Genomic DNA, 22,852 nt, shown 5'->3' with positions numbered 1-22,852 from the left:
CAGTACTTTTTTTCAAATTTTTATTTTATATTGGAGTATAGTTGATTAACAATATTGTGTTAGTTTCAGGTGTACAGCAAAGTGATTCAGTTATACATATACATGTATCTATTAGTTTTCAAATTCTTTTCCTATATAGGTTATTACAGAATATTGAGCAGAGTTCCCTGTGCTATACAGTAGGTCCTTGTTGGTTATCCTTTTTTTTTCTTTTTTTTTTTTTTTTTTTTTTTGCGGTACGCGGGCCTCTCACTGTTGTGGCCTCTCCCATTGTGGAGCACAGGCTCCCAACGTGCAGGCTCAGCGGCCATGGCTCACGGGCCCAGCCGCTCCGCGGCATGTGGGATCCTCCCGGACCGGGGCACGAACCCGCGTCCCCAGCATTGGCAGGCGGACTCTCAACCACTGTGCCACCAGGGAACCCCTGGTTATCCTTTTTAAATAGAGCAGTGTGTACATGTCAATCCGAAACTCCCAATGCTGAGCAGAAATTTTTTTAATTTAATGATTATTCTCTGTGTGATAGGAATACATGCAATTTATTCTTTAGCATTTTATATTCTAAATTTTCTACTACGAGCATGCATTACTTTTATTAAGAAAAAATAATAAAACTTTAAAAAACAAAATTCTTGCTCTTATGTCTTTAGCAGAAAGGAGGAGGACAATTCATGTGGGGTGAATCATTAGAGAAGTCACTCTTGCTCCTAATAGTCGCCAGTTTGTTTCCTAAATATTTGTAAACCATCCATTTACCTGTTCCACAACTCTGCAGGTTATCAGTATCAGGCCTAATAGCTTGTGGGGCTTTTTGTTGTCGTTTTCTGGTTTTTTGTTTTTAATAACTGCTTTTTTGAGATACAACTCATGTAACGTAAAATTCACCCTTTGAAAGTGTCCAGTTCCGTGGTTTTTAGTTTATTCACCAGCTGTGCAGCCATCACCACTATCTAGTTTCAGAACATTTTCATCAACCCGAAAAGAAACCCTGTGCTCGTTAGCAGTCACTCCCCCTCTGCCTTTCCCCTTAGCCCCTGGCAACCACTAATCTGCTTTCTGTTTCTGTGGATTTGCTTATTCTGGATGTTTCCTATAAATGCAGTTGTACCATATGTGGCTGTTTGCAGTATCCTGTTAGCAGCCCCTCCTCCCTACACTTCCAAACCTGTGGTGGGTACCGCTACCCTAACTGTGGTCTGACCACCTCTGGCTGAGACCTTTCCACTGTGCCTGTGGTTTAGTAAGTCAACAGGGACTGCTACGTTTAGGGTTTTCTATATTCTGACGCTCCAAAGTAGATGCTTACTAAATACGTGGTGAATACGTGAATTCAGTGAATAAAATGTACTCTGCCTTACCTCTCCCTTTCCCTTTTTGTCAGAGCAGATTATTAATACTATGAGTTAGTCAGATTTCACGTCACCGATGGGGCAAGAAACTTTCTCCCTGCAGCTGATGGCAGTGGTTGGCGAAGCTCAGCAGGCCTCAGCGTCCGGGCTTGTTAGACCCCGCCTGCCGCCAGGGTGCGTCCTTCAGGCCGGCTGGGTGGAGCCGGAGGGTGCGTTTCCCCGCAGCTCCCGGGTGGCACTGGGGGAGGTAGGGTGCAGCCAGCACCATAACCAGGGCCTGACAGCATCCTGGGGGGAGAAGAGATTGGGTGAGGATGGAAAGACCCAGAGCCCCCCGGCTGTCGAGTCACATGGCCGCGCGGTCACCCAGCATCTCTGGCCCGACCGTGCTCTCTGTTAAGTGCACCGCTTTGGCACCCTAGGGTCCTCGGACACCCTCACCACCACCCCGGCTTCCCTTTGAAATGTAGTACCCCTTCTTCAAAACCCAACTCGGCCCATTCGTCAGACCTTCGCCGAGGCTCCCCACGACAAGAAGTGATTTCTCTTCGCGAGCACTTTGTGTTTTTCATGTGTGCTGGATCCCGCGTTAGTTTACTCCATACTTGTTTCTTCTTCCTAAATCTTTGATTTCTTGAGGTTAAGTTCTGTTTCTTACTCCGTGATTGTATGACAGTGTCCAGAGAGCCCAGGAATTTGCTCTCGGCAGCTACTCAATTATCAGCGCAGTTGAACATCAGAAGGAAAGAAATGCAAATAGACTTTTAAATTAAAATCCTATAATTTAGGTTATATTTTTAATACCAAGAAGAGATCTTTATTAATTAGGAACGTAACCTTATATAAAATTTAATTGTCCGGGGTCCAAATATGTTTTTGCCCTAAGTAATAGTCATTACTCTGGATTTCGAAACGTTGCCTTAAAACACCAAGCTAAAGAAGTCATATGCCTGTGTTATGAACATACATATATAATGTGTTGTGATTTCTCTGAGAGCTTAGTTTTTTCTACATCATTTATCCTAACTGGAGCCAGGGTTTGAGTTTCAGCTTAATGAGTTCTCTTTTTTTTCCCTGATACCAGGCAAAAGGAATATAATAGTTACCTGTATCTGAGGTGTGTCAAGCAATTACCTTAATTTCTTTCAAGTTTTCATTTCATGCTTATTAACTTGCCAGTTATGGTTAAATAAGGTGCAGCAGCCTTACAGATCTTTATCCATAGCTGTAGGTTTTACAAAAACAATGATTCTTCACTCTCTCAGTGCAAACACATTTTTAGGACTAATTGAAAAAAAAAAAAGGTACAGAAGGACACATTCTCCAATAGGAGGAAGTTGTTTTAATCTTTTCAGTGCCTGTTTGAGACCACCCTGATCTAGTCCATTAAATTATTATTTTTAACGTCCTTTAAGCTCATTTGGGTTTAAAGTTGTATTAACTACCCAAAGGGTGATGAGAAGAAGCTCCATTCTTGAGTCCAGTTATAACTTTAGTTCCCCAAAATGCAGGAACTCTGCATCTAGAGTGGGAAGGAGAAAGCCCTCCACTGACAGCTCTCCAGGACAGCTCTGCTCTTACAAAATCTGGCAAATCGAGAGGGCTCCCTAATTCTCCACGCCCCGATCCTGAGGTCAGAGAACTGGGCTCCGTTGTACAATCGCAATACTAACAATAAGATTGCACTTCCACCGAGAGCTGTTTATGCGTTCCAAGTTTGAAGCTTAAGCTGAAGTACAAATCCCGCCTAAACTCAAGTCTGGTTAGTTTCGATAATTACTAAAATCCAATGTTTGAGAGTGGAGAAAATGGTTAAAGTAAGTGTTTCGGCTTATAAGTTCAGGTGCCAAGGTAATTTTTAAATTCTTTTCAAATAATGAATTCTTGTAAATAACTTTCTAAATTCTAGTAATTCTCAGTAAATCATTCTGTAGGTATGTGTTATTTGCAAATAAAAATGCCTAATTTGGCTTGTTTTTGTAAGAACAAATTGGATTGGGGGAAGGGGGACCTGTTGATCCAGAGCTGCCTTTTTCTATTTTTGATGGCAACCATTGCCTCATAGCAAATACTGTTTGGAGTTATTGTAACGATCTGACGAAAAGAAAGTTTGTCAGAATTTGTGTGGTGAAAAAAATGAATCAGAGGCCCTCCCACCAAACCAGGGTTTTCCTCCTTGCTCACTTTCCACTTCTGTGGAAGAGAAAAGAGAAAGAGCATAAAAAAGTATTCCAGAAAAAGACTTCTTATATGCGAGACATAATTTAAACTGCCCCAAGGAGCTGTATAACTGTGATCCTTTTCTCTTCTCTAACCAGACATTTCATTTGGGTCCTAAACGTTGTCCCTGGGACATGCTTAGAAGTTTTGCCCCTGCTTTGTGTTCTGTTTGACTGGAGACAAAGAACGCATAGGAAAGCTTGGGGTGAAATGAGTGTGAACGAGAAAAGGAAAGAGAGTGTCTTCCGTGGCATCTCTGGCGCCCAGAACCTGGTGTAGGGGACAGCAGTGTGGGCCTGCCTGGGAAGGAGGCAACTGAGGATGCAGAAGAAAGAAGCGTCATCTTAATCGCATGTCCTATGGGCCAGGGAACAAGTAGAAGGGAACCTCTAATTCTTCCTAGTGGAATCCATGAGGCCTGCGTAAAGAAGATGGCTTTTCAGCTGAACTTGAAAGAGAAGATTTTCCTGAGGAAGTGCGATTTGAGTAACCTTTGCTGGAAGGCTCTTGTGATTTGGACATTGTTCTTGCTTTAGAAGAGTCGCATCTGTGGGAGAGAAAACATGAGAAAGTTACAAAAGTTAAGACTAGGATACAGTAAGGAGTCCAGAATGACCAAGAGCCTCCATCTTTCTTATTTAGAAGAACTTGGGGTAGATGTGGAGAAAATATAATTTGGTTGTAATAGAGTTTCAGTAGTTACAGAATACTGTTACAGAATATCCTTTGATTGGCAAAAGGAAATAATTTATACTTTAAATTTCATTGCAAATACTTACCTGGAAAAGGGGGTCCAATTTCTTATTTCATTCACTTGAGGCATTTTTTGTGCCACTTACCATAGAGTAGCTTTACCTCATTTTATGCAATATGCTTCCTGAAAATAAGCATGTTAACAATTTGTATGTTTTAATTTGCATCCTGGAGAGCCTGGTTGTTTAAAAGAATCTCTGGTTTGCTTGTTGTTTTTGTTTTTCTCCAGTGGCACGGCCGGGTCTCCTTCCCTCCCTCCCTCCCTCCCTCCCTCTCCCTTTCCTCCTTTTTGCCTTTTGGTAAACTCATCAAAATCTGATGTGTTAATGAAAGGAAATTTGGAAAATGCAAACATTAAATTATACCCACAGTGCTTGTTGAAACAATTTAACTGCTAATACACTGGTGAATTTTCTTCTAATTTTTTTCTATAAATTAATTTTTCTCTCTAACTGTAATTCACCATCAGCTTAGATTGTTTCATAAACATTTACATGGTATTAAATTCAACCTATAACATCTTACATTTATTAAATAAGCCCTTACTAGGTGCCAATCATTGTTCTATGCTCTTTACATTTCATGCTCTCAACAAACTTATAAAAGTATGTATTAGATTTCTACAGTTTTAGAAATGAGGAAACTTAGGTCCAGTGGGGTTAATTAGCATAATTAGCACAACTAATACGTGGTATTCCAGGCATTCCAAACCTGAGTTGACACCAGAGGATGTGCTCTTAGCCATTGTGTTGTACAACTTTTCCTGAATTTTGTTTTAATGGTTGCATAATAAAGAAATTCTATTATGGATCTTAGAGCTCTGTTAGAAAGGTGTCACTCTATCAAGAGAGAACTTTCCTGACCACCTAAGTGAAATGGCACTACTCACCCCCATCTATTGACACGTTGTACTATCCTAGCCCTGAGTTGTTTCACTGTTTCTCTTATGGACAAAAGACTTGGTCTGTTTCGTTCATTGCTGTATCCCCCAATTCCTAGAACCATGCATGACATGTAATACATATTCAGTTAAACTTATTGAGGGATTTCATGATCTATGCTTTCAGGTTAGCTTTGTATAAATTCTTATTTTCATAATCAACTTTCATTGGGGCTGAAAGGCTGGAACGACCACGTGATCTGCATTTCCCTCTGTAAATCACAAGAATGCTAGGCTCCAAGCGCCCCAGGCTGGTGGGCAATGAAGAACACCCAACACTTCTGCTCAGCAGGGCCGTTGCATGCCTACCAAGAGCCGGCTTCTTGTCCAGACTGGTTTATGCTAGTTGTGCTTGTTATTGTAATCACATAATTTTATTAAATATTATGTAACTGATTGTGAGTGTGAAAAGGTACATATGTTTCTATAAAAACTAAGATGAATGCTTTGAAAAACTCAGTCAGATGGACCAAAATTGCTTCCAAATAGGTATACGCAACACATCTATAAAAGACTGGGAAAAAATAATGAAAATCTATACCTCATAAGCACTTATAAGAACTCTAAGTGTGAGTTCTAGCTCTATTTTATTTTATTATTATTTTAATTTATTTATTTTTTATTTTTGGCTGTGTTGGGTCTTCATTGCTGCGCGCAGGCTTTCTCTAGGTGCAGCGAACGGGGGCTACTCTTCATTGCGGTGGCTTCTCTTTGTTGTGGAGCATGGACTCTAGGCACACGGGCTTCAGTAGTTGTGGCTCACGGGCTCTAGGCATGCGGGCTTCAGTAGTTGTGGCTCACGGGCTTAGTTGCTCCGCGGCATGTGGGATCTTCCCAGACCAGGGCTCGAACCTGTGTCCCCTGCATTGGCAGGCGGATTCTTAACCACTGCACCACCAGGGAAGCCCCTAGCTCTATTTTAAATAAACAAAAATTGGAAATAGTAGACAGTGCCTTAATGATAGGTCTGATTTATGTGAGAAAGACAATACGAAACCCCAGTGGAGACTGATACTCAAATATATGATGTTTAAAGTTAAAATGAAATGATTTAACTAGTAGGTATCATTTTCTGTAATTGCTCTTGATAACTGCCTTTTAAAATTAACCAGTTACTACTTCTGATTCTGTAGGAAAAAGAAGGCTTTTACTATTTTGAATGAAACTCAGCATTCTTGGTGTGCCAGAGAAAATTCCTAGCTGGTTTTATTTCTTCAGTAACTCCATAATAAATTCAGTAATAATGGTAATGCTTCATTTTTCTTCGGGGAATAATTGCTTATGAGCTGAGGTGGGATTTCCTTTCTGCAGTAGAACATGAGCTTCAGCAGGACAGGGGCTTTGTCTGTTTTGTTCCTGGTTCTATCCATGTCTACAACAGTGCCTGGTGCATTAATTATTTATTGAATGGATAGATGAATGATTCTAGACATTTTTTATAGTATTTTGCATTTTACAATGAAACTACTATGTTTTTGGCAAAAGGTACTTTTAAATTACATATTCAGTGTTTATCAAATTAAGTTAAAATATGCTGCTTTCTATAATTTACATAAGTTTACGTTTCTCACTTCAGTGAAAGTAATTAAAGAATAGGAGCCTCAGTGCTCACGTTGCAGTGGTTAAGAATTGAGGAGGTGTTTGGATTCACTTATGAGCTCTAAAACTTCCTAACGATGTGGCCTCAGTCAGGTTACTGTAGCTCTTGTGTACCTCAGCTTCCTCATCTGTAAATTGGTGATAATCATAGATTGTTATGGGAACTAAAGGTCTACCTATGTGTAAAGTACCTAGAGAATACCTGCCAAGATGGTAAGCACTCAGTAAATGATAGCTGTTATGATTACACTCGAGCGTGACTCCTGACCTGTCATTTATTATCTGAGCAATTTGAGCAAATTACTTATGGAAACAGGTCAGAGAGGTTAGATAATCTGTAAGGGGTGAGGGTGTGTGTGTGTGTGTGTGTGTGTGTGTGTGTGTGTGTTTGTGAGAGAGAGAGAGAGAATGTAATGTGTACATGCACATATATAAAAAACATTAAAATGTAAGTTTTTAAACAGGAAAAGTGCTTAACACTTAATAAGTGCTCAATAAGTGTTAGCAAAAAAAAAAAGCAAACAACATATTATACTGTGGGAGAAGATTCTCATTTATTTATTTAAAAACTTTTTACAGCTGGAATAATCAAAAATACTTTTTACGTAGGTATAGACTGTCTTGCCCTGGACATTTCTGTAAGTTTTTCCTCATAAATTAGGAAGGTTTTTTTGAAATCTCAAAGAAGTTTAAAATGGGTTTCAGAATTAAGAAAGAGAATTGAGTTTTAATCTGGGCAAGTTTATGAAACTCTAACACAAGCACTACATTGTGGTTCTTAGTTGGATGACTTCTTTCCAGAATGCCAAGCCTTTGGTGAAAACTGGTTTTCCAGATATTAAATAGGGACTAAGTACACCCTACTTGAAGGGGCGAGAAGTGCTTACATTATGCAAGGAATGCAGTTCTTCCCCTGGTGTTTCCTCATCTGAGGCCTTGTTAAAACCTAGTCTTGCTATTCCTGGCTGGATTAGCACTGGCTGACGTCGTTGGGTGTAGAAGCAGCCCAGTGACTGGCTATATTAAGGAACTTAGCCTGTGAGAATTCAGAAAGTGGAAACCATCTTATGCCACTGATGTCAGGCTAGCCGTTCTCCACCCCCCACCACCGCACCCCGTTGGTAATGGTAGTTTAGAACAGCTCTCTGCTACTGACAAATCCTGCACCGAATTTTGCTAAGATAAGACTTTCAGAGAGGATTTTTCCTTCTTTAGGAGAGATGGAGATTATGGAAATGTTACAGCAAAATATTTGTGTAACCAGCGAAAATGAATTTAGCCATTTATTTGATTATTGCAGCGTGTGTTAAAGAGTGGCTGCCGCCCATTTGCAGCCTAATGTGTTTATTACAGTCTTCCCAATGGCATCCTGAAGTGTCTTTTAGCTAAAAAATTCATGAGGATTATTGGCTTTCAGTCAGAAAATGGAATATGTCTTCTAGTTACTGTCTAATATACCACTTTAAGGCCATTATACAAAAGTAAACCTGAGAGTGGGGCATATTGAAAAGGAAGGAATTTTTAGCTTAAACATTTGTCTCTACGCAGTTATTATGTTCCCGTGGAGTGAGAAACAGCATAAGAGAAGGTAGGTGTTGAAGCCATTTTACTTGGAGAAGAAGAGATGTAGTTGTAGTCCGTGGTATTTTCTGAAATCCTGTATCCAGCTGGAAACTGTTAGTGTTTTATTTTGGAAAAATCATCTCCTAATAATAGTATGTGTTTGACTTACTGAAGTTAATTTAAAAAATCACGTGTACAGTAAGTTGCTCAAAAGTAGTGAAGTTTAACTGAGAATTTGTTTCCATAAGATGCCCTTTATTCTGGATTTGTATGAAGGGAATCTCCTAAAACTTTGCAACTTAACTCTTGTCACTGTATGAATTAATGTACAGTTTTATGAAAATACACACTATAATGTGTGGGGTAAACTAAAACTTTATCATATGAAAAGCAAGGAACCAAATAATATCATGCAAAGATGAAGTTAAAAGTGTTTCTGTGATCCAGTAAAAAGTAACACTTTGGGGAAAATAATATATCGTTTTACTGACTAAAGTTTATTTTTGAAATATTGAATAGCCTCTTCTGTCACTGTATTCATGCATTACTTGTCTTGCCAGTGGGAAGAAAGAGTTTGATTTTTCTGTGTGCTCTCATCCCGCATTCAGTAAATCTTCAAAGTTGTGCTTACGTTGTGTTTGTATGTGTGATGCTTTCTTTGTTTGCTTGTTTGGATGAATCAACGATACATCCTTGCATACAATCTGTATACTTACTACATGGAAGATTTTTTTAACTCTTGCCAAGAGTTAGGGTCTTGCCAAAATATTGTTTGCTTTGGGTAATTTTGTTTAGTTGACGCTGTTTAGAAAGTGGTTTTTCCCCTCCCTTGTCTTCACTGCTGTATCATCTAACTGACGTCCAAGGATTGGCCCACTCCCTATTTTCTACCTTTCTCGGGCATCTATATCCTAAAAGCACATTGTGTATATTTTTAAATTAGATACTGAGTTTTTTTAGACTTATCAGAGTCTGACCCAGAAATTTTGCTTCTGTAACATAAAGGGATCCTCCTGAAACACAGTATACTCTGAGGGAGAAATGGTTTCCAGTTTAGAATGAACAGATGTTTTTACTTGTGATAAAGAAATAACGCATGCGTCTTACTTTTGAGGTGGACTTCTGAGCGATGGAGGACCCTAAAAGATTATCCTTTCATAATCACTTTAATAGAATAGAAATGGAAAAGTGCTTAAGTGAAGATGTATGTACACTTTTAATATTACTTGAGTATTTCTTAGCCTTGCAAAGTTTGTGAAGAATCAGACCACAGAGTACACACAGTGTCATCTGTCTCTTGTAAAGAGAGTTCTGGAAGAGCCTGGAAGGCCTTAGAAAGTATAGAAGCATTTCTGGTCTCATATCAAGAGCTGGATGATTTATCAGTCAGCTCCTCCTCACGTAGGTGTTGATAAGAAAAGTTGTTCCAACAGCTTTGTATGTCATTTCATTATAAATTTCATCTCAAAGTGAGGAATTTCAGAGCAGGCCTAACTTTTTAAAAATATTTCTTGAAACTGGCAATAGAGATCTGATGTTTGATCACTTATTATGGTTGCAGTTCAGCAACAGTATTATCCTTATTTCTTCTTGAACTGAATTTGTTCAGCATATAAAAAACCTGACAGCTTTACGGGCCTTGTTTGGAAGATGGCCAGTACTGATAAAAGATAAAATGCACATTATCATTTACATAAATTCTGGATGATTAACTAGTTTTAGTGGCATGAGGCTGTATTGTGAGCAAAGCTTTGTTACCTTATAGGCTGCCTCGGTGAATTTCAGGCAAGAGGAGTGCCTTTTTTAGCTGTATTGAGGGTTAACATTGTGTTTTGCTTTCTGTCATTATGCTAAGGATTTAACTGGCATTATTCACACACGTACCCGCCCAGAATATTGCTACTTTAAGAAAATCAAAACATCAATTCTTGTGGCTGTAAATCTTTCCTCTAACTGTCTAGTTCATACAAGTTGATATCAGAGGATGTAAGGGAGGATGTGCTGTCCCAGTGAAGGCAGGGCTGTTGTTTGGTTCTAGATAACAAGAATGGACGGATTGGAACTTCTTTTCCAGTCTTGTCCTTTCACACACACTTCCCACTCCACCCAGCATCTGGTAGAAACTGGCTCGTTCTCCATGACTGTCATTTCCCATCAGATATGACCCAGGAGTTTCCTTGTGTCATTTTCAGTTTTTGTGATTTACCTTGAACTCTTCAGAATTCAGAGTGAAATGCTCCAGAACGTTAATTTCATGTGAATGTTGAAAACATGCAGCCCTTTTAAGAAACCATTAGTTTAGACCTGCTCACAAAATAAAATGTCTAAAAAAATTTTTAAAAAAAATGTCTGAGCCTTCAATTCTGCCCTTCTGTATGCTCCATCTCCTTCCTCTTCACTGGAAATTAATATTTAACTTTGATCTACAAACATCCATTAAAACTCATCTATCTATACAGTTTATTTTTTAATTAATTTTTATTGGAGTATAGTTGATTTACAATGTTGTGTTAGTTTCAGGTGTACAGCAACGTGAATCAGTTATACATATACCTATATCCACTCTTTTTTAGATTCTTTTCCCATATAAGTCATTACAGAGGCTAGAATAGAGTCCCCTGTGCTATACAGCAGGTCCTTATTAGTTATCTATTTTATATATAGTAGTGTGTATATGTCCATCCCAATCTCCCAGTCTGTCCCTCCCCCCAATTTATTTTATTTTCAATGATTTTTCTATGTGTACATGCACCCTGGAAGCCACAGATCTATCTGTCTATCTGTCTCTGGTTTTTATGTGTTACTTGGGTGGGAAAACAATTGACTCCCCTAGCGCACACGCGCACACACACACACTCGGGCGTGAAATGCTAACACGTGCTGCCAGCCAAGCCTCCACAGGGCATTAAGAACATCAGTTAGAGCAATCTAGGTTAGAGCCCCTCGGTTCTTCTCTTTGAATACCGCACTGATGAGGTTCCTGTCATTTGTTTGGTTCATCCCCTGAGGAGCAGGGCTTAAACCCACGCGTTTGCTGTAACATCACATCTACGTCTGGCCCCGTGGCAGGCAGGAGGGAGGCGCCAGGAGCCGTCCACTGCCTGTCACCACCTTCCCCAGCCGCCTCCTCTCCCTGCTCCAGCACTAAATTCACCTTTTCCTTTTTTTTTTTTTTTTTTTTTTTTTTGCGGTACGCGGGCCTCTCACTGTTGTGGCCTCTCCTGTTGAGGAGCACAGGCTCCGGATGCGCAGGCTCAGCGGCCATGGCTCACGGGCCCAGCCGCTCCGCGGCATGTGGGATCTTCCCAGACCGGGGCACGAACCCGTATCCCCTGCATCGGCAGGCAGACTCTCAACCACTGCGCCACCAGGGAAGCCCCCACCTTTTCCTTTTTTTCTCCATCTGAGAGTCTGTCCTTTTTTCCCCTGGGAGATGAGCAGTGATTCAGACAGGGCATCCCCAGCCTGATGGCTGAGGCTGGCAGAGGGCATCCGCCTGTCCCCAACTTGGCCAGTGGCTGCAGACCACACCCCCACCCCAGTCCTTTTTCTTCCCTTTGGTGGTTTAAAGGTTGGCTGGCAATGTGTCCTGGGCATCCATAGCCTAGGAAAGTTGCTCAGAAAAGAGGACATATGGGGCAGACACAGAAGAACAAACAAGAATGTTTGAAAAGCTGAAATTTTTAGGCTTTGAGGAAGTGTGTTTAAGGTACCATCACATAAAAATAAAAGGGGAAAGTTGGCATTTAAATAACTTAGTTCAAGCGGAAAATAATAGTTTTTTTAAAAAAAATATTTAGGGCTTCCCCGGTGGCTCAGTGGTTGAGAGTCCACCTGCCGATGCAGGGGACACGGGTTCGTGCCCTGGTCTGGGAGGATCCCACGTGCCGCAGAGAGGCTGGGCCCGTGAGCCATGGCCGCTGAGCCTGCACGTCCGGAGCCTGTGCTCCACAACGGGAGAGGCCACAACAGTGAGAGGCCCGCGTACCGCAAAAAAAAAAAAAAAAAAAAAATTATTTATTTTATTTTTGGCTGCATTGGGTCTTCATTGCCGTGCACGGGCTTTCTGTACTTGCGGCGAGCAGGGTCTACTCTTCGTTGTGGTGCGCCGGCTTCTCATTGCGGTGGCTCCTCTTGTTACGGAGCACGGGCTCTAGGCGCACGGGCTTCAGTAGTTGTGGCACGTGGGCTCAGTAGTTGTGGCACGCGGGCTCTAGAGCGCAGCCTCCGTAGTTGTGGCGCATGGGCTTGGTTGCTCTGCGGCATGTGGGAGCTTCACAGACCAGGGCTCGAACCCGTGTCCCCTGCATTGTCAGGGGGGTTCTTAACCACTACGCCCCCAAGGAAGCCCAATAATGATGTTTTAAAGCTACAAATGGAGTGGTTTGTGAACCAGACTTGGGTAGATACAAGTAAAACATAAACAGTCTGCTCAAATGGTTTTAGTGCGCTTGGACCAGAACCCAGGCGCTCCTGCCTTCACGCCTCACTTCCATCCAGTCCCTTGTTGAAATGCATCAGAGGTGTCCCTTCATGCAGAGTTACAATTATTAGATATATACTTTGAGAAAAGTAAAAGTAGATGATGCTGATGCTCATGTTAAACTCCTAACTGAGTATATACGACTTTAAGGAAAACAGTCACTTATTTTAGTTGCCTGTTGAGTAGCTTTCTGAGCTTTCTGATAGTATTCAGTACTATACTTTTTAATACTTTTTGGGGGGGGTGGCCATTTTTATCAACAGACTTATCACATATACCTACTATATAGGGTATTTTGTTACAGATCGGGGGCTATATTTTGATGATAAAAATTTACTTAAATTTTTTTGATTTATAGAAAGCTGCTTCCAGGGTGAAAATCCCCTCGGTTGTTTGTTGAGAACTCACTCAGATTGGATGAGTAAAGTGTTTTTTTTTTTTACATGCTCATGAGTGAAGCTGTGGGCATTGCAGTTCCAAGAGAAATACTGAAAGTGAATGTTGGTGAGGTACCATCGGAGAAGGGCGCTGGTGTTGGGGTTTTTGCTGCACCATCTGTCCTTTTACACTTCCTGTAATGCCCTTGTAACTCACACGCCTGCCGCACAGCCCCGCTCAGGCCCTGTGCCCTCCCCGCCAGCAAAGCGTTCCTTCTTGGATCTCACAGTACAGAGTACACCTATTTTTCCTTGTTGGCGTTTTTCCTACATAAATTTCTCTCCCTCACCTTGTTTCCTTCTAGAGAGAGACATCCCTTCTCACGGTCCTCACACGCTGAGCCTGACGCACAGTGGCAGGCCGGCAGTCTTTGAATGAACAAATGATATTTAGGTGAGGGGGAAGGAGTCAAGCATGGGGGCCAGGCAGTCCGGATCTTGCTTGTCCCATCTGACCCGTGATTCCATGAGTAGAGGGAGAATGGCTGTTTTGATGAGGCGACCCCTTGCCATAACTTTGTGGTTAAGAGTGCGTAAGCCAGTGTGTCAATCCCACTCAACAGCCTTGTGCTATAGATGCTAATGATTATCCCCATTTTACAGACGAGGTAATCGAGGCACGAGAGGTAACTTCTTCTTAAGGTCCCACAGCGAACCAACTGGTGGAGCTTGGATATGTGTCCTGGCTTCTTTGCTCTCCTGCTTCTCATAGTCTGTCTTTGCTGATTAAATTATATCTGTACATTGCTTGGTGCGGAGTAAATGCTAAATGCACAGAGAGTAACTAGATACAGATTATACTTATCAACCCAAACTTGTGAGTACAGCACAGGACCTTGGGACTAGTTACATAGCTCCCAGCAGCAGGAAGCTCCGGCACTACCTTTCAGAATTGTCCCCTCCTGATGTGACCTCTTGAATAGAATGTGATTGGCACCACCTCCCTCAGCTGATACAGTGTCTCTTCGTCCTCCTTACACGGGATTCCTCAAAAAAAAGTTTAACTCCTCGTCCCCCCTTGGATCAGAGTTGAGGCCAGAAAAAATGAGTGTAGTGCACCTGAGCGCCCAGATCCCAGCCTGGGGAGCAGCCGGGCGGTTGGACGGCTGTGTGACTGTGCTGCCCATTGGAGCTGGGTGGTGCTCTCTTAGCCCACCTTCCTCTTTGTCCTCGCTCTGGATGAACTGTCACTCTCTGGCATCTTCTATAAGTTCTTGACCTTCTACTGTTAAGGCACGTCCCTCGGATTTTTCCAGTCTGGAAAGGATAAAAAGCCACTGCAGGAAAAGAAGGAGGGCGAAGGCAGTTCTTGAAGCCTGGGGGACGGAAGACAGGGGGAGATGGCATAGAATTAGAACTCTGGGAGAGACTTGTACGTGCTGACTTAAACTTTTGGGGCCGTCGTTTTTCTCTTGCTGAGCAGTTATTAAGCACCTTCAGTCACACTGCCTTCCACTTCCTCAAAGTCTTTTCTAGTCCCTTTGCTTAGTTCTTTTGGAACTTAAACCTCTGTCACTCTTGTTATTTGCATATTTAAATGTTATTTTGATGGCACTCATGATGACCAACGTGAACACGCTGATTCTCTTATTATATGTCCTTTTATTTTCTTAGGGAAAGGGACTCAGAGAGCAGGGACCAGTAATTGGCCTCCTCCATTAGGGTCAGTAACGTTTCTGATCTTTTGAGCGCATCTTAAGACCAGCTGAGGGAGGGAGGGAGGGTCAGGGGTGGCAGGATGTGAGAGGAAGCCACTGCTCAGGGAGGGAGCTGCCAGGAGAGAGGGCCCTGAGGAGGGAGCAGTGAGCAGCTGATGCAGGAGGAGACCCCAGGGGGATGCCAGGGAGGCAGGAAGATCCTCTGTTTGAGGGGCATTGCTCGCCAGGACAGGGGTGTCAGAGCGCCCTGGTCAGATTTGGAAACATTCAGCTTGGTGGCGAGGCACTGCCTCTTCCCGGGGCTGTTCTTCATGGGTGAGTGATTGCAGCACAGACTTGACATTGGCCAACCCCAAACAGAGTCTGGGAGGGGCCCCTTATGGCACCTGTAGCTCCCACGTGGTGCGAGAGTGCTCCTGAAACTGGAGGCTGGCGGCAGAGACGCAAGACTAGCAGATAGCGTATCGTTCAGGGTGCTGCTGTTCAAAGGGTGGGCCCATTCAGGTAGGCTTGTTTGTTTTTTAATTGTTTACCTTTACATTTGCTTAACTTAAGCACAGTTACAAAAAAAAATTATACATGCCTTTTCATTGGGAATTATATACATGCACATAAATCAAAACAATGTGTTAATTACTGTTGTCAAATTTCTGATTAAAGCCATAGCTTTTTTTATTGTTGGTAAATTGATCATCAGCTCTCTTCACTTGTTTTCTCCTTGTTTTCTGTTTCAGTTGCTGATATGTGTTCACGATGAGTGGGATGGGAGAAAATACCTCTGACCCATCCAGGGCAGAGACAAGAAAGCGTAAGGAATGTCCTGACCAGCTTGGACCCAGGTTAGATTCTCACTGAGAATGAAAGCCACACGTGTGAGCCTTTGATATTTTATCACATTGATTTCACACCTGATTCAAATGCTCTGTGGTTTTTTTTCCTCCCTAACTGTCAAGTCTTTGGACAGTTATGTATTATTTAGCTTCCATTTTAGATATGCTAATCGGTTACAGATTTTATTATTCTTTACAAGAAGGGGAAAGTTACATACTTCTGGGTCCCCTGTGTACTTTGACTCTTAACACCAGTTTATTCTATATAATCTTGAATTTTTCACATTTTTACTCCTGTTTGCTTTTAGAATGTCATGACAAGACAACCCATAGTAAAAAAGTTTGCTTTTATATTTATACTGGCTTTTATTCTTTCTTTCTTTTTTTTTATATTTAAGAGCAAGAAATGAAATATTGAATCCCCTTGCTTTTGAGTTGGTGATAAAGACTGTGCGTCTTCAGTGACTAAAACAAATAACTTTAAAACAAGTTGCATATCATATCATATATCATTATGGGTGGAAGTATGAGTTGTTATAACCTCCATGCAGGGTAATTTAGCAGATTCTGTTAAAATTATAAATGCATATCTTCTTTTGAACTAGTAGTTCCATTCCTAGGAATTTTCCGACAATATACTTTGACACATGCAAAATGAGGTTGCCCATTTCAGCGTTGATTATAAGCACAAAAGATTAGGAAAAACCTAAACAGCTGTGATACACCCAATACAGCTCTGAAAAAGGATGAGGACACTCTTTATGGATTGATTTTAACAATATCAATATCTCTTGAGAATATTGTTATGGAGAAAAAGCAAGGTTCAGAAAATCTTGATGGAGTCCTACCATTTGTATAGAAAAGGAGGAGAATAAGAATTCTATATACTGTTTTAGGATAATTAAGAAACATAAGAGTTGTTACTCATTTGGGAGGATGAGGACTAGGCAAATGGGGAATCAGGGGTAGAAGAGAGACTTCATTCTTTTGATGATTTAAATTGTGCAAATGCTTTTTAAACGTTAGACAGCCACTTCTGTCCCGTGGCCAGTAGAAAGATCCTACGAGGAGCAGTAGGGAAGAGGACTAGGGAAAGAAGGAGGAAGAGCAGAAAGCCATTCCATTTTCCCCATCTGGTCGCCAAGCAAAACAAGCCGCGTAAATGGCCACCGTCCACACCGCAGCCCCCATCTTCCTGTGTGCGGCCTCTAGGTTCCCTGGGTCATCCTGGCCAGCCTCAGCCTTCTGTCTGTCAAACCGCCTTCAGGGCCCGGCGGTCCTGGCTGAGGAGGCCAGCTGGTAAATGGAGCCTGTTCTCTCACCACTGCTCTGCTGGTTCTCGGGATGAGCACAGCGCCTGCCTCCCCCGGGCCTTGGAGCACAGCCCCTCCTTCCCACCCATGTGTCATTTCGTTGGCATCTTCGGGGGGCAGGGGTGATGGAGGGAGGTGAAGGGGGTAGAGAGGTTCAGAATGGGAACTTAGCTCTTCTGCGCATGGCAGCCACTGTCTCCCTTTCCCTGGAATTAATAGGGTGGAAGCCAGCAGTGAAGACGAGACTTAGCAAAACCAATTCCGGTCGCTGCTCTACCAGTCACTCACTAGGTGATCTTGGACAACTCATGCAACCACTGTAAAGTGGAGAGATTGTGTTCTATCTTAGGTTTATTAGTACATGAGAATAAAGCTAACATTTAGAGGCAAACGTATGAATGTCTACTACAAATTACAAGATTTTATAAATTGGCATCACATACAAATAATTATATACTAAGGATACAGAGAGCTGCTGCATTAAACAACTTGCTTTTCTTATTTATTGTATTGTTTGAATGTCATCCAGTGGACTCTACCGTACTTGAGAAAAAAATTGTATGCTGTAATTACCAAAGGGAACTTTTGAGTTTGCTATTTCCTCAAATTCAGATGAGGAGATCTTGCCAATTTTTATTTTTTCCCTCCCTTCCATTAACATTCTCAAACTCAAGTCGAACTTGGACCGCTTGTTTACGTTTTGCATGTCATTCAGCTTGGACAGTTAACAAAGACCCTGGGGCCAGTTTCGCTTTTGTTTCTAGCTGTACTGTGGTTTTTAACGTTATCTTAAAAGGCCGTTAGGTTTGATTATGAACATCCTAAAGAAGTCTATGAAATCATAAAGATTTATTTTCATCATTTTGCTGTGCTTTATCAAAAATCATTGAAGTTTATTTATTCCTATTTTAACTAGGTTAACTTCCCCTCTTTTATTAGTCTTAAATAAATTTTTATAAGCGTGAGCTCCCTTATGTTTCTAAAACTCTTCTTTATTTATTCAACAATGAATTTGATACCTCTTTGTTACCAAGCACTGCATTAAGCATACTGGTGAGCAAATCATCCTGTCCTTGTCATTGTGAAGCTTACAAGTCCAGTGGGAGACATGAAACACATTGAACAAATGATCACACAAGTAAATATGTAATTACCAACTGGGGTAAGTTTGATTTCAAAAGAAAAACCATGCAACATTTAGGGCAGATTCGAGGGTTTTTTTCCACCAGAGTATTCCATGTTTCTATAAGTAACTTTTGTTTGCTCTCTTTATATTAGAACTTGGTTAACATGCTTCTCTTTTTCATAATAGCCCCAAGAGGAGCACTGAGAAACGTAATCGTGAACAGGAAAATAAATATATTGAAGAACTTGCAGAGCTGATTTTTGCTAATTTTAACGATATAGACAACTTTAACTTCAAACCTGACAAATGTGCAATCTTAAAAGAAACTGTGAAGCAAATTCGTCAGATCAAAGAACAAGGTAAGAGGAGTGAATGAATATTTTGGAGAGTTTAGTTGGTTTCTCTTTTTCCATGTGTGAGAAATCCCTTCAGAGTCCCTTTAATCCATTTCTTAGGTTTAAATTATTGATGAGAAGGTGATGTCACAGGGCAAGATGAATGCAGGTATCACTTGCAGTGGTTTATAAATAGGCTTTATATAAAATTCAACAATTCCCTAAAGACGGAGGGGGCCGAGGTGAGGCAGGGTGATGTCACTTTTCACCTAGTGAAACTCAGTTAGGTGCCCGCTGATTCTCCTCCCCTGCCTTAGAATTTTTACAGCTTACACAGCAAGCGACTGTCATAATTTGCAAGTAAGGAGCCAACCGAGGATGGAAACCAGACGTAAGGGAGTGAAGCACCTCCTGTTTCAGCTCGTCAGCATATTGAAGTGTGAGCCTCAACTGGCCATGCCATTAAATTAGAGTTTCATATCCTGAGTGACAAGAGATAGACTGGAAAGGCTCAACCTCTAGATAGAATTCTTCTGTGAAGTTGAAACACAGAACATGACAGCTTTCTTCCTGGGGTTTTCTTTTCTTTCTTTCTTTTTTTTTTTTTTTTCCTGAGATCATTTTCTGCCTCTCTTCTTTGATGTTTTTGCCTACAGAAAAAAAATTTAAGAAAATAATGTTTTAAAAATCACATTGGACTTTGTAGTGCCAAAAAAATCTGTATTAGGCAAGTCCAAACAGCGTCTTGGTGCCCAGGGCCAGTATATGCTCCTGAAGTCTTTATACACTGCTTTCCTTCAGGAGATAATAATCTCCTGTAATCTGTTTTTGAATGCGTCCTCTTAGAGTTCATATCGGTTTTTTTCTCTGCCTTTTATATAACATTTAAAAGAGGCAGATTTTAGAAAAATAATGTCTTTGTCCCTATAGCTGTGTGAGCCCAAAACTTTGCAAGTACAGTTCTGTCTTCGAAGAACTGAAACATATACACATAGCATCTACCACGCAGTTTCTAACACCAGCCCGCTCTGAAAATTAGTATTTCCTGGTTTCTCCATCAAAATTATATCATCGTAACATTCAGCTTTCATGGACTTTCTTCTCAGTTGCATGCCTCAGTCGCCTTCATCTCTTTCGTATTCCTTTTGTTCCTTTTGAGGTTCTCTAGTTAACAATTCAGTCTAATCTCAATTTGGTATCAGCAAATGGATAAAATCATATTCCTAAAATTTTTAGGAGAAATAACTGGTTCAAGGTAACAGTGCTTTGAAGTTGCTGCATTTCTAGGTTCTGGTATCGTTGCAGTGGAGAAATCATTAAGCTTCTTGTTGCCCCTTTCTATGGATTTTGAATGATTCGATTTTGTGAACATCCCACATTAGGTAGAACTTTCACACTTGAAAACAGTTATATGTGTATGTATTTTACTATCAAGATCTTGCACAGGTTTTACAGTTTTGCAAAACCTTGGTTATTCCCCCCTTCAAACCATAAAACACGTTAAGATGTGTCACACTGGGACTCTGCCGTACCTTCTCTGTGGGTGTAATCAAGGCCGCCATACCACGACCACCCAAGAAGCAGCGACAATAAAAACCCTGTCCCATCTCCCTCTTACAATATTGTTTCCATTAATTTGAAAAGTAACGCGTTTTGAAAAGGGAAGCAGCAGTTAAAACCCAAATGAAAGTACAAGTATACTTTTAACTTCTCGACCAATCTAATATTTTAAGAATATTGCTTGTTTAATAAATTGTTTTTTAGAGAGAACAGGGACCTTAGAATCAGATCGGGTGGAGGCTGGGTATGAATCCTGGTTCTGTCTCTTACAGACTTTTTGAACCTGGACAAATTATTTTCTCTCTCTGCGACTCGGTTTCCTCACATAGAATTTAGCAATCATATCTAGGTTGCACGGCTGTTGAAGAAATTAGGAGCTACGTAAATGCTCCCAGCAGGTACTCATCACAGTAAGCGTTTAGTACGTATTCAGTAAATATCTTTCCCACATTCAGTGGGAAGGCACCTTTTTTCTTCACCTATGCTCAGATCTTCATACAGTGAGCTCTTCCTTCAGATGGAAAGCAGGGGGAAAAAAGGTGGGGAAATGGTTATGAATATGCTCCCCTACAGGGTCATTTGAAGAAAGTCACATTTTTTCTGGGGCCAGAGGACTCCGCATCCACCAACAGCTCTGTGTGGCCACCTTGGTTTCTCTCAGCAGCTGGCAGCCAGCTAAGGTTCAAGAGCAGCACGTAGGTCGGATCGGAACCCTTCCTTCTCCCTCTGTGTGTGTCCACCCACCCAACTGTCAATCAGTGTAAATAGAATCCAACCATCATCTTTACAGCGTCACCCAAACTTAATTTGTATTGCAGTCGCAGCTATCAGGCTGAATAAAATCCTAACTGTCCTGAAGAGTTAAGCTGGATTGCGTGAGGTGCAACTAAAGGCTCCACAGTCGGGAAAGCGGGCTCCTGTGAAAGGAACCCGCCAGCGTCCAAAGCTCAGGCAGCTCAGCCAGGCAGGATGGGCTTTTTCACTCGAGTCTGCTCGGTCATCAGCTGCTACTCACGCTTCCGTAGGCTTGGGAACAAAGGCAGAGGATGATGGATATTTTTAAATGGCCTAAAGGATGGGGTTTTGGAGGGGGTTACCAGCTATCTAAATGATGAAACCTCCCTGGTCTGTAGCACTTTCCGAGACCTGTGTTTGGTAGACGCTACCTCTCCAAGAGCGTCACGTGGCAGTGCACCTTGGTAGCAGACCAAGTGCACACAGAGTCTGCACTTCAACCATGACACCAGCTTTTTGATATTGAAGTGGGGTGTTTCTTCCTATGTGATATGATGCTGGTAAATGTGGAAAACATCTGGCGTCTGTAACTTACAAAGAATAGTCATAAGTAGTGAATAAACTTTTTTCCTAACTGGGAAGACTAATATTGCTTCTATTTCACAGAAGAATAATAAGTAATATGAAAAATACAAATGATTTAATTATGGATTAGTGAGTCCAGTTTCACACTCCTTAGCTAGAAACTTAAATTTTAAAATTCCTATGGAAAATACCTGGCGACTCCTGTGCTCTTAAAAAATAAAATTGAAGCATAAAGTGACTGAAACGTGAGGGGAGTTCTAATGATTAATACATTTCTACTGCCCTCTTTGAGGTAGTATCTCCTCTATTACCCCAACGCTTTTTGTTCTTTTTTCTAAAATAATAATCTAAAATGAGTTGTATTGTTTGGAAAACATTTGTCACTTCATTTAAAGCCTCTTTAGTGCAGCATATTTTTTCATAAGATTTTTTTTCTTTATAGTATTTTATTTATTATCATTTATTTTTGGCTGCACTGGGTCTTTGTTGCTGCACGTGGGCTTTCTCTAGTTGCAGCGAACGGGGGCTACTCTTCGTCGTGGTGCGCGGGCTTCTCACTGCGGTGGCTCGCGGGCTCCAGAGCTCAGGCACAGCAGCTGTGACGCACGGGCTTAGTTGTTCCGCGTCATGTGGGATCCTCCCGGACCAGGGCCCGAACCCGTGTCCCCTGCAATGGCAGGCGGGTTCCCAACTGCTGCACCACCAGGGAAGCCCAGTGCAGCATATTTGAGTATAGGATGTACTTATCAGTCAGTGGAGAACTGGTTTCACCCTTTTGTTATTATTTTTCTGACCGTGAATAGCAATAAGAATGAAAAGGTATATTTCAAAAATTCACATTGGTGCAGGCTAGATTGGGGGGCGGGGTTCCTTGTTGAATCAGGCAACCTAAAAGATCGTCTGGTTTCTCATTGTGATTATTCTAATGATTTAATTTAGATTGTAGTGCCCATATGAGAACATTGGGATTACGGATTGGTTCATACATGTAAATTTCCCCTACAATTGCACATAGCATCAAAAAAATAAGTATTTTAAGAGAGGGGGTGGGGCAGTGGTGTGCTGGAGTCAGCTGGTTATCAAGCAACGAGAACCAATTGTTAAATTTCAAGAACTTTATAAGCCACTTGATAAGCACAGCCATTATTAAAAATTGTTTAGACGTACAATTAAATTATATTTAAAAACACAAAGGTAAGGAAAACTAAAACTCATCATTTCCTAATCATTGTACTGCATTTTACTATTATCTATGCTCTAGCGGCCTTTTGTGTCTTGTGTCTACATGATAGAAACACTAGGTAGTGGTGGTTACTGTGAATCTCTAATTAACATCTAACATTTTAACATTAGATAGACATTACAT

The 22,852-nt window shown here is 41.4% G+C and overlaps 1 protein-coding gene across 15 annotated transcripts in view; it reads left to right on the top strand.

Moving 5' to 3' along the window:
* NCOA2 (nuclear receptor coactivator 2) overlaps positions 1 to 22,852 on the top strand; it is a 277,145-nt gene that overhangs the window by 164,792 nt on the left and 89,501 nt on the right. For 14 of the 15 annotated variants that reach the window (XM_081258051.1, XM_081258053.1, XM_081258052.1 and 11 more), the window contains 2 exons: positions 15,737 to 15,841; positions 18,458 to 18,630. In XM_081258051.1, the coding sequence (XP_081114177.1) occupies positions 15,756 to 15,841; positions 18,458 to 18,630 (259 nt within the window). In that variant the 5' untranslated portion in view covers positions 15,737 to 15,755. Of the gene's footprint in view, positions 1 to 14,958; positions 15,008 to 15,736; positions 15,842 to 18,457; positions 18,631 to 22,852 lie in introns of all 15 variants that reach the window. The other variant, XM_081258049.1, reaches the window with a different exon arrangement.

Source organism: Mesoplodon bidens (genome assembly GCF_964165515.1).
Source record: "Mesoplodon bidens genome assembly, chromosome: 16".
Taxonomy (NCBI): Eukaryota; Metazoa; Chordata; class Mammalia; order Artiodactyla; family Ziphiidae; genus Mesoplodon; species Mesoplodon bidens.
Note: the sequence above shows the minus strand (reverse complement) of the source record. Positions and strands in the feature narration are given on the sequence as shown.